Raw genomic sequence first — 16,775 nt, forward strand, 5'->3', positions numbered from 1 at the left:
TGTTCTTTCCCAGGTATTCTAAAGCGTTGATAATTAATCTAACGTTATCCTTCATCTGTCTGCCCTGTATAAAACCAGTTTGATCGGTATGTATCAGTTGCTGAGTTACCCCCATTAGCCTATTTGCTAATATTTTAGTAAAAATTTTATAATCTACATTAAGTAATGAAATAGGTCTGTAATTTTTTGGTTGGGTAAGGTCTTGATCTTCTTTGGGTATCAACGATATGAACGCAGTCTTCCACGAGGGAGGCACTTTCCCTCCCGATTGAATTTTATTGAATAGTTCTCTGAGGGGTTCTAACATTTCTAACTGTAGATATTTATAATAAACAGCTGTTAAACCATCTGTGCCTGGTGCTTTCCCTAACTTTAATTGTTTAATTGCCTGCAAAATTTCCCCAGAGGTTATAGGTTGGTTCAGCTTATGCCTATGTTCTTCTCTGACTAGGGGGATTTTCTCTTTATCTAGGTATTTGTCTATATCTCCGTCCTTAATTTTATCCCCTTTATACAACTCTGTAAAAAATTCCCGAAATACCTTTTGAATCTCTTCCTGTTGAAACACTTCCTTCCCTCTGTGACACAATTTGGATACATTTCGAGCTTTCCTTTTTTTTCTGATCTGATAAGCCAACCACCTACCGGGTTTATTTGCATTGCAGAAAGTATTATGTTTAGCATATAATAAACTAGTAGCTACCTGGTCAGAGATCAGCATATCAAACTGAGATTTTAATATAGCAATTGTTTCCCTAATCTTTGTATCTCCTGGATTCAATGTTAATTCTGACTCTTTCCCTTTAATTTCCTCTTCCAATTCTTTTCGTTTTTGCCCTTGTTTGTATCTATGTATTTTATTTATATTCATTAATACTCCTCTCATATACGCTTTGCTTGCATCCCATACATATTCCAAAGATGTACCCTTGTTCATATTGAAGACAAAATATTCCGATAGCAATTTTTTACAATCATTAACATACTTTTCATGTCTAAATAAGTTTTCATTCAACCTCCAGGACCTTCTTGCCTGGGCTACCCTTCCCAATTCCATCCAGACTGGATTATGGTCTGAAAGAACTCTCGCCATAATCTTTGTCTTCTTCACCCTACAAAGTAAATCATTTGTAATTAGTATAAAATCAATCCTTGAAAGAGATTGATGTCTATTGGAAAAAAAGGTAAAGTCATATTCTTCTGCATGCCTCTCGCGCCAAGCGTCTCGCAATTCAAAGTCGTCCAGCATGTCAAAAAAGGGTTTGGGTAACTTAGCTCGAAATTTGGTGTTCGGGCGAGCTGTCTTCTTATCTCTTTTGGTGTCGATCACGCCATTCCAGTCACCCATTAATATACAAGACTCAAAATCCCACTGTACTAATTTAGCATGGAGATTTCTATAAAATCCATCTTGTTGTTGATTAGGAGCATAAATTCCCAAAAGTAACGTCTTTTTCCCTTCTAAGATTAAATCTAATGCAATATATCTTCCAAAGGGATCTGCTTCAATTAGCTCAGCTTTAATGTCTTTTCTTAAATATATTACTATGCCATTTTTCTTTTCCATGGCTGAGGTCGCAAAATGTTGGCCCAGTTTGGGGTTAAACAAATATTTTTGATCGGTTGATTTGATATGAGTTTCTTGCAAGCAAATTATGTCATTCTTAAACTGTTTAAGATAATGAAATATTTTCTTTCTTTTCTGTGGAGAGTTCAATCCGTTAACATTCCATGTCAAAATCTTAGTTGTCATTTTTGGTTGCCTGAAGCTTTTTTAGAGCCTCCCGCAAGGCCTGTCTCACCTTTGGTTTGGCTCCTCCCACAGCTTCTGAGCTTGTTGCAGTAGCTCCTTGGTCAGTGGCCAATGATTGTTGAGATTGTTGCATAGTAGCTTGTTTATCCGTTTGTCTGGTGGTCTTGCGGTTGGATCTTTTTTCCTTGACTCCTTGCCCTTCCGGAAGAGGGAGATGATACATTTTATCTAATGGTTGTGTGGTTTGCTGTTTATCTTGTTCGTCTCGTGGTTTTTCACCATATCCCGAAGGTTCAGGGTATCCCATCTTCAGAATCTTATGATAGAAATCACGAGCTTTCCATACAGAGCTGAGACGATGTCTTTGTTTGTCCATTGTAACTATAATACCGAATGGGGCATCCCATCTGTACTGTATCTGGCGCCTTCTGAGCTCTTCCACCAGAAAAGCATAATCTCTTCTGGCTCTTAGCATCTGAGGCGGTATTTCTTTCAGAACAATCAGGTCCTGTCTACCAATTTGAAGCTTAGTATTGTAGGACTCTTGTAGTATCATATTTCTAGATTCTCTTGTAACAAAGTATATTACCACGTCTCGGGGAAGTTGCCTTTGTTTTGCCGCCCATGAGTTAACACGAAAAATCCTGTCAATCTGCCAATCAAAATTGGATCCCGGTTTTCCCACCAGACGGTCAAAAGCTTCAGAAAACATTTGCTTTAAGTTCTCCTGCTTTTCTTCACGCAGCCCCCTCACTCTTAATGCAAGCTCCATCTGCTTATACTGTATCATAATAATTTGTTTTTCAGCATTATCAATTTTTTGTTCCACCACTTCAGTTTTGGATATCAGGTTAGTTTTAGCTTCATTGAGAGTTTCTAAATTATCTTCCATTCCAGAAATATATTCTGTTATCACATTTACAATTCCCATCATATTATCATTCATTTTAGTGACCCTGGTATCAAATTTGTCATATAGAACTTCCATTTCATTCCTTATTTCATCTTTGAAATCTTTAATCATTTCTAGATTCTGTTCTCTGAATTCTTTAAACATTTCTAAGTTCTGTTCTCTGAATTCTTTAAACATTTCTAAGTTCTGTTCTCTGGATTCTTTGAACATTTCCAGAAAAAATTCTTTTGTTAGTACATCTCCACTAGGGGGCATAGATGGTGGGGGCTGCAACTTTGTGCCAGGTATGGGAGACGTTTTCGGAGGTAATTTAACAGAGGTTGATTTGGATGCCATTATATTTTGGTTTTAATTATTTATTCTAAATTACTAATCCACTGTGCTATGTGGAGAAAAAGAAATTCCTCCCCCCCCCTTTTTTCCCTTCTTTTTTTTTTCTTTTTTTTTTTTTCCAAGGGGTTTTACGGAGGATTTCAAAAGAGAAAGTCCATTTAGAATGTTTGGAATGTGTCTGAATCAACAAAGAGTCTTGAAAGCTTTAAGGGAGTAGCTCTAATTAAATTATAAGAGATTATTTCTTTACTTCTGTAGCAGGAAGCCGGAGATAACAGATGCAGAAGCTGTAAACGCCATTTTGAAGACAATTAAGCAAAAGAGGTTTTTATAACATTGAAGCTGGTATTTCAGATAGAGAAGGGTTTAAAAGTTCACAAGTTGGTCTTTGCTCGTATTGATTTTTAATAGTCTCTTTTCTAAAGATTGTCCTGAGGGGGAGGGGATCCTGTCTCGTGCTGTGAATAACAGCTGCGAAGTTCAGGTCGGAGTTGAATGACTCAGCTTTGGGTTGACCCTCCCCCTCCGTCCACAGCTCACAAAGAAACAAACTGTGAACTTCAAAGAAGATTCTTACCAGCTGAGATTCCTCACTGCTTTTTTCTTGTCTGAAAAAAGAGTTATCTTCTTGATATTGAGTAGATAACGATCCTGAATTCTGGGGGCAGCTCTGTTAAGCTGCCGACCGGCGACAGGCCACTCCCCGGAAGTTCCAGCAGGGTTTTTTCTATGCTTTGGGCTACACTTGGCTTATGCAATGCAAGATGCATTCTGCAATAGTCGATAGGAAAGGAACATAAACTCGATTTGATGGTTACGTGGAAATGATTCTCCGGGCATACATTTAATCATTTCCCTCCTATCACATTTTAAATTCCTATTTGGCCACAGACTTTGTAGGTTTAGGGTTCATGTGCAGCCTTAGGGCTCAGGTTGGACATCTCGGATGTCCATTATAATGGACAACTTGCTAATGGCAAAACAAAAAACAAAAAAATTCACATGATTTAAAGAAGTTGAGTTTTTTCTCCTATAAAAAGAAAACCATGAAGAAAACTTTGTGACATGTAGGCAAACAAGTGGGCTGTTAGCAGTATTCCAATATTTGAGGGGCTGCCACAAAGAAGAGGGAGTCAACTTATTTCCCAAAAACCAGAAGGCAAGAGAAGATGCAATGGATGGAAACTAATCAAGGAGAGAAGCAACCTAGAACCAAAGAGAAATTTCCTGACTATGGGAACAATTAACCCGTGGAACAGAAGTTGCCTTCAGAAGTTATGGGAGCTCCATCACTGGAGGCTTTTAAGAAGAGACTGGACAGCCACTTGTCTCAAATTGTATAGAGTCTCCTGATTGAGCAGAGGGTTGGATGAGAAGACCTCCAAAGTTCCTTCCAGCTCTGCTATTCTTTATCCATTCCCATACAACTATAACATGACTCCAGACCCCACTTTGAAATATTGATTGGATAGGAAATAAATAGGATAGGGGGAAAAACAATTTGCTGGATTTAGGCATTGTATGGATTAAGTAAATAAATATTGTAGTTAACTCTGCAGTTGGGACAGGGGACTCTGTGATTTTTCCTGTCTTAGATACAAAGCCAGTTGGGTGACATTGCTCCAGTCACTTTCAACCCTAAGAAGGAGACAATAGCAAGCCACCTGTGAAAAGTTGGCAAGAAAAGTTCTAGTCCAAGCAGTCACTAGGAATCAAGGCTGACTTGAAAACACCAAAAAAGGACATTTAAGTCTTGGTGATAATACGGGGATGGAAAGATGACTCCATTGTAGAATGTCCTTTACCATTAGAATAGAGGTGACCCACCACTTTGCTTGCTTTCTGTAAAGAGGAAAACCCGTCTTCCTCAAAGAGAGTTTTGGGGCAGATGGTAAACCTGAGTTGCCTTTGTAACTCTAGTTGCATTTGATTTGCTTTGATTGATTATGTAAACCACCCTGAGCCATGAGGTTCCAAGGCAGTGCAGAAATAAATAAATGAAAGAATGAATATATGTTAGCTTTGATCTTGGCATCACCAAGGGGGTTATTGGATCTCTGCTGACCACTGTTGAAAAAGCAAGTTCTTGTCAATATGAGAAGAAGGGAGAGGGTGGGGAGATTATATTTATATCTCACTTACTTCTCAAGAGCTCAGCATGCTCCTTTCCCACCTCCATCCATTTTACCTTCACTGTGTTCTTACATAATAAATTAAGCTGTCAGAAGTGACTAGCCCAAAGTCAGATTGAGTTTCAACTAAGTTCCCAAGTCCAACATTCAGAGCCAGGATGAACAACATTTTTAACACTGTGACAAGTCAAGAACAATTAAAAAGGGAACTAAAATGGGGAGGGGGGGACCAAGATTGTTTTCATTTGATATCATTCTTTACATGTTACAGAAAAAAATAGCTTTGCTCAGAAAGCCCTAAAGATCTCAAAATTCTTCTCCTTCTCTCCTTCTCCTCCATTCTGCAAACTCCACTCCCTTCTAGCACTGATGGTGTTACCTAGCTTGAGTAATGGAAGGCCTGCAAGAAACAGTCACACTCAGAGAGCACCAAGAACCCCTCATTTCAACCCTGAGCTGTAAATATTCACCCTTGTGCCATTTCAATGCACGGATCAATCCTTCTGAATGAGCGTTGTGATGTTGCAGGTGTGCCCCAAAGAGGCGGAGCTTGTTCTTTTGGACCATTTCATTGAGGGCCTCATTTCCAGAACCCGTGATCCTTAACCCGTGTGTCTTTCTACATAACATTCCATTGTGTTGGTTCTTCAGATTTACTTCATGGTTTGATGTGGGAAAGCCAGCAAGGAAGTCAGTAATGCCTGAAACTAAATAGCTCTCATATCTGGGCCAAGCGCTTAGTCCTTGATTAATGGTTACGGGGATGTCTTTGATCGCAACTAATGGTGCTAATTAATCAGATAACTGCTGTTTGTGGGGCAAGGAGACATGTTCAGAAGGATGGAGAGACAAACTGCAAGACCTTGGATCACTAACAGGGGTAGCAGGGAGGGATGTAACATCTGCACAAACACCCATCAGCCAGTAAAAGCTGGTGTCTGTCCCATTAAACAGAAAATATGGCCGGTAGCCAATGTTCGCTTCTCACTTCCTGGCCCCAGTTTTCTGACCTTGGATTCATTCCTCTTTTATCCATTGCCCGTTTCTTCCGTCTTTGCAAAAGAGACGTTTACTTGCTTTTGCTTATTCCTACAACGTCCCCATGTGTTATCATTTCATAAACTTTGTTTGATCCTGTCTGCAGGTCCTCTGATGGTCATTGTAGAATATTGCAAGTATGGAAATCTCTCTAATTATCTGCGGGGAAAACGAGGTGATTTCATTGTATGCAAGGTAAGATCTGTGGCCCACTTTCTTTAAGAACTTCAGAGGGAAAGAGGCTTCGTTCTGTCCAAGTGGGGGTTGGGCTTGAGCAAAGGTATTTATTTGTAAAAGCTGTTGGCCGCCCATCTCAGTTCAGTTCAGTTCCTTTATTTGTATGCCGCCCTTTTCACTGAGGGGACTCAGGACGGCTCACAAGTCAGGGGAGGGGAGGACAAACGAGTCATGAACAAAATACAATACATTGTTAAAAGATAACACAACAGTCATACCATTCGGGTGGGGGTTAGGTCCTTAGCCCCAGGCCTGCTGGGATAGCCAGATTTTAAGGGCAGTGCGGAAGGTCTGGAGGGTGGTGAGGGTACGAATCTCCACGGGGAGTTCGTTCCAGAGGGTCGGAGCAGCCACTGAGAAGGCCCTCCTCCGGGTAGTTGCCAGATGACATTGGCTCATTGATGGAATTCGGAGGAGGCCTAATCTATGCGATCTGATCGGTCTGGTGGAGGTAATTGGCAGTAGGCGGTCTCTCAAGTACCCAGACCCAATACCATGAAGGGCTTTGTAGGTGACAACTAGCACCTTGAAGCGCACCCGGAGAGCAACAGGAAGCCAGTGCAGCTCGCGGAGGATAGGTGTTATGTGGGTGAAACGAGGTGCACCCACAATCACTCGCGCGGCTGCATTCTGAGCCAACTGAAGTCGCCGGATACTCTTCAAGGGCAGCCCCATGTAGAGCACATTGCAGTACTCCAGCCTAGAGGTCACAAGGGCACGAGTGACTGTTGTGAGGGCCTCCCGGTTCAGGTAGGGGCGCAACTGGCGCACCAGACGAATCTGGGCAAATGCCCCCCTGGTCACAGCTGACAAGTGATGCTCGAAAGTCAGCTGTGGATCCAGGAGGACTCCCAAGTTGCGGACCCTATCTGAGGGGCGTATAATTTGACCCCCCAGCCTGAGAGATGGAGCACTGGGCCAATTAGTGGGAGGGAAGCACAACAGCCACTCGGTCTTATCTGGATTGAGTACAAGCTTGTTAACCCCCATCCGGTCTCTAATGGCCTCAAGACCCTGGCACATCACGTCCATCGCTTCATTGAGTTGGCACGGGGCGGACAGATACAGCTGTGTATCGTCCGCATATTGATGGTATTTTATCCCGTGCCGTCGAATGATCTCGCCCAGCGGTTTCATGTAGATATTAAAAAGAAGGGGGGACAGGACCGAACCCTGCGGCACCCCATACGTTAGGGGCCTAGGGGTCGATCTCTGCCCTCCGACTAATACCGACTGCGACCTGTCCGAGAGGTAAGAGGAGAACCACCGTAGAACAGTGCCTCCCACCCCCACCTCCCGCAGTCGTCGCAGAAGGATACCATGGTCGATACCATGATCTCACCTCAAGGTAACTCTGGGTGGCTTACAATCATAAAAGATAAAAACTACAAGTAGTCCTCGACTTACAACAGTTCATTTAGTGACAGTTCAAAGTTAGAATGGCACTGAAAAAAGTGACTCATGATCATTTTTCACACTTATGACCATTGCAGCATCCTGTGGTCACATGATTCACATTCAGATGCTTGACAGGTGATTCATATTTATGATGGTCGCAGTGTCCCAGAGTCATGTGCTCCCCTTTAGTGACCTTCTGACAAGCAAAGTCAAGGGGAAACAAGATTCACTTAATGACCATGTTACTAATTTAAGAACTGCAGTGATTCACTTAGCAAATGTGGTAAGAAAAGTGGTAAAATGGAGCAAAACTCACTTAACAGATTTCTCACTTAACAATATAAATTTTGGGCTCAATTGTGGTCGTACGTTGAGGGCTACCTGTATGTGAACTAAAATCATAATTAAGTTAGTACCACAATTAAAAGATGTGGAGGGCAGAAGCAGGTTGGGGGAAGTGGCATAATCAATATGATAGGAGATGACCAGGCTGAGCCTGAGGGAGGGGTCAAACGCGTCATCATTCTTGAGTCCCTTCTCAGCCACAAGAGATCTTAGTCCAGGTCCCTTCAATTCCTTTGAATCTACAGCCAACTTTCTTGGACCTTAGTAGTTCAGATTCTTGTAGAGAGCTTAAGTTTGCAATAAATGTTTATATCCATTTGAACTGATCTCCTGATTTCCCTGGCGCCTCCATTGTGATGCTTCCCCATTGGGGCACAAGCTAACTGGCAGAGCCAGGTCTTTAGGCTCTTATGCAGTTATAAGGGTCCGCGCCAACCTCACACTGCAGTGTGCTAACTGTTCTGTAGGGAAGAGACAAAGAAAGAGATGCATCCGTGATCTCCAAATGGCCATCAAAAGACATAACGAAAATTCTTTAATTTCACAACATATAAACAGATTTAACCATAGTTTCAATTGGGAAACTGTGACCATCCTAGACCAGGCCAAGACCAAAAATGGCAGGGAATTTCTGGAATCTTGGCCCTTTGACAAATCAGCTGCCCCAATAGACACATAGACATTAACAACATCTATAGACTATGCAAAAGAGACAATCAGCCAGCCCAAAAGAGAACAAAGAGACTCCAGCATTTCTCCACCAGTAATCAGCACTCAGATTAACATCGATTAATTCCAAGGTCAAAGTCAGACTTACAATCAAGTAAGCAACACCCCAAACAAGAAACTGCCAGAGAGCCATCAGTAAACAGCCCAACCAAATAATCTCTATGATCGCCCCCCCCCACACACACACAGGCAAGAAACCAGAATGTAAACAGACAGCAAATAGGACTTGTTGCTAGCACTGATGATGTTATCCAGTCAGGGAAATGAAATGTCTGCAAGAAAACAAGCAAACTCAGAGAGCACCTAGGACCCCACAAAGGGAGCGAAGGCCCTTCTCCTGGAATCCGCCAGCTGGAATAATCGGGCTGATGGGTCCCAGAGCATGCCTCCTCTGCCAGCACAGGTGGGGCAGGTTAATCAAGTAGCCTGGACCCAAGCCAGGAAGGGCTTTGAAGGTGGTCACCAACACCTTGAATTGCACCCGGAAGCAGACTGGCAAGCAATGCCTCTCATAGAACAGTGGTGTCCCAGGGGCCAAAGCTAACCATATAGGTCATTTCTTAGACACTAGGAAGACTTTTACTCAAAATGGAAAATTAATCTTTTTGCACTCATGCCTAATTAAGTTGTAGCTAACAAACAAAAACATTCCTATCAACTAAAATGGATAGTGTAGTTTGAAGACGGGGTAATGTAACGCTATGAGCAATAAGCAAACTATAATCCACTTAAATGGAGGTAGCATGTTAGGCAAAAACAGCCACTCTCTTTTGTAAATCCAAGTCTCCTGTTTAGCATGTTGTTTGAATCTGGCCAAAGAGTAATAACTGGCTTCTTGAAGAGGTCTTTTTCTTCCCCAGCCACCAGGAAATTCAGACTGCTCAGAGAAAGGATTGACGGACTCTATCAGTGACTTAACAGAGCTAATTAAGAGGCGTCTTGAAAGTGTGGCCAGCACCGGTAGCTCTGCTAGCTCCGGATTCATTGAAGACAAGAGTTACACAGATTCTGATTCAGAGGAAGAAGGTCAGTGAACATCTACCAGCTCATTAAACATAAAATAATAGAGTTGGAAGGGATCTTGGAAGTCCAACTCCCTGCTGGAGCAGGAGATCCTATGCCATTTCACTCCAATAGTTGTGTCGTCTCTTCTTAAAAGCTCCAGGGATGGGGCACCCACAACTTCTGGAGGCAAGCCGTTTCACCGATTAATTGTCCTCACTGTTAGGAAGCTTCTCCTTAGTTCTAGATTGATTCTCTCCTTGATTAGCTTACATCCATTGTTCCTTGTCTTGCCTTCTGGTGCTTTGGAAAATAGTTTGACCCCCTCGTATTTCTAGGAGCCCCTCAAATAGTGGAAGATTGCTATTATGTCACTCCTAGTCTTTCTTTTCATTAGATTATCCAGATCCAATTCTTGTAACTGTTGTTCATGTGTTTTAGCCTCCAGCCCCCTAATCATATTTGTTGCTCTTCTCTGCATTCTTTCCCATTTCCAGAAAGTTTGCCCACTTTCTGGTCTCTTTGGATTTCCAGTTTTGGAGTTCTGTCCCCTTCTGGTCTACACCAGGATTACTCCATCTGCAAATATGTGAGGAGTTTTGGGGGAATTAAAACCTCTACTTCCTCTTAGCAATGTTCTGAGCAAAGATGGGCCATCTGATTTTGTAGCTTTCAGTCTTGCTACTGTATTGTGGACACATACAGTCATAGGATTGGAAGGAACCTCAACACAGAACTCTGGCCATCTGATGTAGGTGAGTCTTCACTGCAAAAATATTCCTTTGCACCTCTGGCTGAGATCATCCCTTGCTTTCTCCTAGACGCTGAAGATCTTTATAAGCGACCTCTGACTTTGGAGGACCTGATTTGCTACAGCTTCCAGGTAGCTAAAGGAATGGAGTTCCTGGCCTCAAGAAAAGTAAGTCTTGTTGCAAGAGGTGTCAAAAAGTATGGCTGGGTTCACATAACAAGTTAAACAAGTGTTTCCTGAACATCACAAAATTCCAGATGTATGGATCTCAACTCTCAGAATTCCAAGCAACAGGAATGCAGACTAGGAAATCTGGGACATTGAAGTCTATGCATCTTGAAAGATGGCAAGTTGAGAAACACTGTGCCAGTCTAAACTAATATGGGTTGGGTGTTTATCTCACTCATTACCCATTCGTTTATTGGGATATTACATTTTGGGCATGGACCTGATTTTCCTCTTGTTATTTCTAGTGCTTTATCAACGTGGGTAATCTTTTTTTAATGCCATCCAACATTTCAATAAAGCTGCCGTAGAACTGGTGGAGCTCCATTTTTTAGATTCAGACAAGAGCTAATAAAGGTTGGGAAAACGTATTTGTATAGCCATCAGCTGGATGTAATGGAATGAGATTCAGAAGTTGTGAAAATCATTTAATTAGAAAAATGCAATCCTGTTTTATATGGAACCAGCAAAAGAGCCCTATCGGTTGCTTGGAAAGGTTTTAGTGCTTCTTAGTGGTTCAGAAATCAAGCAAATGCTAAAAAGTACACAAAAAATAACACCCACATATAGGTAGGCCAGATCCTAACCAACGTGTTCCACAGTATCCAGCCAATTCATTAAGACTCAAGTGTTCCACAAGGATTAAACCTGGAATGTTTCATACAAACAGCACATGATATTCCACAAATCCATAGTCAAATTTTTCCTGATGGTCCCCCTTAAGTTCTCTAAGATGTCTAAGACATTGGAGAACTTTAAACTGCAGAAACAAACAGGGACAGCCAGGGAGGTAGAGGCTAAAAGGTCAAGATGATGTGCACAAGTGTGAGATCCCAGCAGATGCCATTTTATCTGTGGCACCCATGAAAAATGACCAGGGTTCCCGTTGAATAGTCAGCGACTCCCTCTTCAGGATTGCCAGAGCTCCATCCACACAGAGACTCTCATCGGTAATAGAGGAACGTCATTTTTTGCCTGATTTCCTTGTGTTCCTTTTTTCATTCCAGTGCATTCATAGAGATTTGGCAGCCAGGAACATTCTTCTTTCTCAAAACAATGTGGTGAAGATTTGTGATTTTGGATTGGCCAGAGACATATACAAAGATCCCGATTATGTGCGGAAAGGAGATGTAAGTATGGAGCTGGGTACCGTAAGATGCTTTTCCCAGTTGCACCCTTTATGTGGTGGAACGTGGTCTGAGTTCCCAGGAGGGATGGGCTGATTTCCATGGAGCAAAGAGGCAGAGGAACTTGGAAAATTTGATCAACAGGAAGTGGGTTGAAATGGTTCCTCTTTTGCAGCTTCAGAGTATATCTGTAGTTATGCAGATAGTTGCTTTAGTCTAGCAAGATTCTGTCCATAGGTGGAGAACCATAAGGGAAACAACTCAGAAATAACTCTATGTGTCGTTCTTGATTCCTGGGCCCTGATATCTGATCTCCTTTGACAGCATAAATCACACAACCTATTCATCCCTGCTCCCCCATCTCCCCCACTTTTTTTTTTTTTTTGTATTTTATTTAACATTTATAGGCCGCCCTTTTCCCTGAGGGGACTCAGGGCGGCTTACAATAATGAGGGGAGGGGAGTGAAAGACAAAATACGACAAAAAGAAAAGTGAAATAACAAAAAGTGCTAAAACACAACATTCACTCAGCATTCGGGAGGGGCAAGAAAATTTATCCCCAGGCCTGACGGGCTAGCCAGGTCTTGAGGGCTGTGCGGAAGGCCTGGACTGTGGTCAGGGTACGGATCTCCACGGGGAGATTGTTCCATAGCGTCGGAGCAGCAACTGAGAAGGCTCTCCTCCGGGTGGTCGCCAGTCGGCACTGACTGGTGGATGGAATACGGAGGAGGCCCGCTCTATGCGATCTGATGGGACGCAGGGAGGTTATTGGCAGGAGGCGGTCTCTCAGATAGTCAGATCCACTACCATGGAGCGCTTTATGGGTGGTAAGTAAGACCTTGAATTGCACCCGGAGATCTACAGGTAGCCAGCGCAGCTCGCGGAGGATAGGTGTTATGTGGGCGAACCGAGGTGCGCCCACAATCACTCGCGCGGCCGCGTTCTGTACTAGCTGAAGTCTCCGGGTGCTCTTCAAGGGCAGCCCCATGTAGAGCACGTTGCAGTATTCCAGCTTAGAGATCACAAGGGCTCGAGTGACTGTCGTGAGGGCCTCCCGATTCAGGTAGGGCCGCAACTGGCGCACCAGGCGAACCTGGGCAAATGCCCCCCTGGTCACAGCTGATAGGTGGTGATCAAAACTCAGCTGTGGATCCAGGAGGACTCCCAAGTTGCGGACCCTATCTGAGGGGTATAAGTTTTGTCCCCCCAGCCTGATTGATGGTACGGTAGTCAAATTATTGGGAGGAAAACACAACAGCCACTCGGTCTTGTCTGGGTTGAGCACCAGTTTGTTTGCCCTCATCCAGTCTTTAACAGCTTCCAGACCCTGGTTCATCACGTCCACCGCTTCATTGAGTTGGCACGGGGCGGACAGATACAGTTGTGTATCGTCCGCATATTGATGATACTTTATCCCGTGCCTCCGAATGATCTCGCCCAGCGGTTTCATGTATATGTTAAATAGGAGGGGGGACAAGACCGACCCCTGTGGCACCCCATATGTTAGGGGCCTCGGGGACGATCTCTGCCCACCCACCAACACCGACTGCGACCTGTCCGAGAGGTAGGAGGAGAACCACTGCAAGACAGTGCCGCCCACTCCCACCTCCCGCAGTCGTCGCAGAAGGATACCATGGTCGATGGTATCGAAAGCCGCTGAGAGGTCAAGGAGAACTAGGATGGACGCAAAGCCTCCATCCCTAGCTCTCCAGAGATCATCGGTCAATGCGACCAAAGCGGTTTCTGTGCTGTAACCTGGTCTGAAGCCGGACTGGAAGGGGTCAAGATAGTTTGCTTCCTCCAAGGTACGCTGAAGCTGGAGAGCAACCACTTTCTCAACAACCTTCCCCACATAGGGAAGGTTGGAGACTGGACGGTAGTTATTAAGAACAGCTGGGTCCAAAGACGGTTTCTTCAGAAGGGGCCTCACCACCGCTGCCTTAAGCTCGGTGGGGAAGTGCCCCTCCCGAAGAGATGCAACAACAACCGCTTGGATCCAGCCTCGTGTCACCTCACTGCTGTTGGCAACCAGCCAGGAGGGACACGGGTCCAGTACACAAGTGGAGGCACTCACAGCTCGCATAGCCTTGTCCACATCCCCAGAGGCAACCTCCTGAAACTCAACCCAGAGATGGTTTGCCAAGTCTTTCCCCTGTGTCTCAGCTGGCTCTGCAAGGGTGGAGTCCAGGTCCGCTCGAAACCGGGCAACTTTGTCCGCCAAGAACTGAACATACTCCTCAGCCTTACCCTGTAAGGGGTCCCCCGTCTCCCTCCTATTTAGGAGGGAGCGGGTTATCCTAAACAGGGCGGCTGGGCGGGACTCGGCGGACGCTACCAAGGAGGCAATGTATGTTCTTTTTGCCGATCTTAAGGCTCGGGTGTACTCCTTGGTGCATGCTGTTACAAGTGCCCGGTTCAATTCGGACCTGTCTGATCTCCACAGGTGCTCTAGGCGTCTCCTCCCCCACTCCTGTGATATTGAATAGGATTCATGTGCTTTGATCAATGTATTTAATATCTGATTAAAATTGGTAACACAACTAGGTCTTCTTTCCTAACCATGAGGATACCATCTAAAATGGCACAATGTACATCCCAGCATTGCAACACAAGTGCCATCTTTTTTTTTACTTGTATCACAATGTCACAAGCAAGTACGGAAGGAGTTGAGTTTGCACTGTAACACACCACAATGGACACTAGCCCAACCATCTGTCTTGCATCTGCACACAGCAACTTTGTACTTCTTTCCTTTCCCAGGCCAGGCTGCCCCTGAAATGGATGGCTCCAGAAGCAATTTTTGACAAAATCTACACAACTCAGAGTGATGTCTGGTCCTTCGGTGTGCTGCTTTGGGAAATATTTTCCCTAGGTAAAAATGTTTTTGTTTACTTGGATTTTAAGTAGAAGAAGTACTTGTACTTAATGTCATAAAAGGATTTCAGAGTGCTACTGGAAATTAACCAAACTAAACCACGAATGAAGGCAAATACGCATGTCCCAGGATGATGCTGCAGGATCCAATCTGGGTCTTTCACAGGTTTAGTCTTCTGAGTTTTCAGACTCGTGCTGAAGCCCATCCTCAAGGAGCTTCTCTCTAGCAGAATACATGTGCTCTGAACTATTCTAGGCATAGTATTTATGTGGTGCCCGGTTGTGTGTGGCTTTTTCCTTGTTGAGTGGAGTGTTGATGGCTGATTATTAAGTCGTTGGCTCTTGTTTCCTTGTGCTGTCAAATCCTTGGCTCATAGAATAGCCCAAAGCAGACATTCTGGTCTGGTGAGAGAGAGGTTCCCTGAGGATGGGCTCCAGCACGAGTCTGAAAACTCAGAAGACTAAACCTCTGATCCCGGTGATTGACCCAGATTGGATCCTAAACCACATTTATTTCAGGGGGTCCTTTTCTAAAAGAAAAGTCTCTTTCTCTTAAAAGAGCAATGAAGTCTGTGTTGCAGCCAATCTGCTGTCAACAGCCTGTTTTATTCATTCCTGATCTGGAGCATTTGATGAGTGGGAACTGCTGTGGCATCCCACCCATTACAATTCCCATGTGGGGTGCTGGACTAGCAGCAGAGGAGCCTAAGTTGAGTCCAGCCTCACCTGTGGAGCTGACTTGGGGTCAGGGACAATCTTTTAACCAAATAATTGTTATTTATTTATGAAATGCATAAACCACTTCAGGCAAAGGGCCCTGATAACTGTACAGGAAACCATAGCAGTACAACCGATGCGAAACAGTGCAATCAAAGACAATTAAACTAAGCCACAGCCAGTCAGGATTGAACTCCTGGCAGTGGTAGGCAGAATTAGCCTTCAATACTGCATTCTAACCATTGTGCCACTACTGTTCATTTACGGCCATTTGCTGTGTCCTGCGGTCACATGACCATATTTTACCATTTCTTTTGCCAGAAATTAGTATTTAGTTCCAATTTCCAGCAAAATCAATCAATGGAGAACAATTGGTTCACTTTATGACCATCACAAGAAAGGTGATAAATTCAGATCGGTCATTTGGTTGACCTTCTTGACATCTGTCACAACTTACAACCATAATGGGCAACCTCCATTATAGTCATAATTTGAGGATTGCCTACAAAGAATGAAGATTAGAACAGCAATTGTAGGTAATTCCGCTGCCCTAGCACTAAACCCAGCATGGATGTTTTCATTAACGTCTCCAAGGGACATATTTCCTGTCAGCACCACACACAAACTATGTGAGAAAATGCAGCAGACACCCATCCTGTTGGCTGCATACTTTAGAAGGAGTTTCCCAATCTACGTTTTAACCTGAGATGGAAAGTCTAGTAACATCCTGAGCACCTACTCCTGAGTTTTATGAACCAACATTCCGGTCAAGGTCAAGAGTTGGCTGGCTGGGCTCTCAGATGTTCACTCTTGATTCTTGGCTCAGGAATTCTGGGAATTGAAGTCCACAGGTTGTAAAGGGGGCATAGTTGTCCACCCTCTCCTAGTTCATGACTTGCCATGGCTCTCAGCCCCGAAGATTTTTCTCCTACAGAAAGACAGAGGGGAGCAAGAGAGAGAATTCTGCATTATTTTGAATTATGCTAATTTTGTGGCATCATCTCTCCTCCAACAATTCTTCCCAAAATGCTGACCCTCTGAAAAATGAAACGCCAACAAGACTACATACTAGCTGATGCTCTCATTGTGGAAATATGGGCATTCAGGCCAAGCTTTGCATATTCTTCTGGAAGAATAGAGATCAAAGAAAGGGAGGGAGAAAACTTGAAATTGTTTTTTTTTGTCACATTGGTGGGCAGTT

The 16,775-nt window shown here is 43.8% G+C and overlaps 1 protein-coding gene across 4 annotated transcripts in view; it reads left to right on the forward strand.

Moving 5' to 3' along the window:
- Nucleotides 1-16,775, forward strand: part of LOC106550713 (vascular endothelial growth factor receptor kdr-like) — a 241,718-nt gene that overhangs the window by 199,172 nt on the left and 25,771 nt on the right. For all 4 annotated transcript variants that reach the window (XM_087728031.1, XM_087728032.1, XM_087728034.1 and 1 more), the window contains 5 exons: nucleotides 6,276-6,364; nucleotides 9,739-9,904; nucleotides 10,702-10,799; nucleotides 11,864-11,986; nucleotides 14,744-14,855. In XM_087728031.1, coding sequence (XP_087584157.1) covers nucleotides 6,276-6,364; nucleotides 9,739-9,904; nucleotides 10,702-10,799; nucleotides 11,864-11,986; nucleotides 14,744-14,855 — 588 coding nt within the window. The remainder of the gene's footprint in view (nucleotides 1-6,275; nucleotides 6,365-9,738; nucleotides 9,905-10,701; nucleotides 10,800-11,863; nucleotides 11,987-14,743; nucleotides 14,856-16,775) is intronic.

Source organism: Thamnophis sirtalis, unplaced genomic scaffold (assembly GCF_051295495.1).
Source record: "Thamnophis sirtalis isolate CommonGarterSnake01/CBP01778 unplaced genomic scaffold, rThaSir2_p1.2 scaffold_13, whole genome shotgun sequence".
Taxonomy (NCBI): Eukaryota; Metazoa; Chordata; class Lepidosauria; order Squamata; family Natricidae; genus Thamnophis; species Thamnophis sirtalis.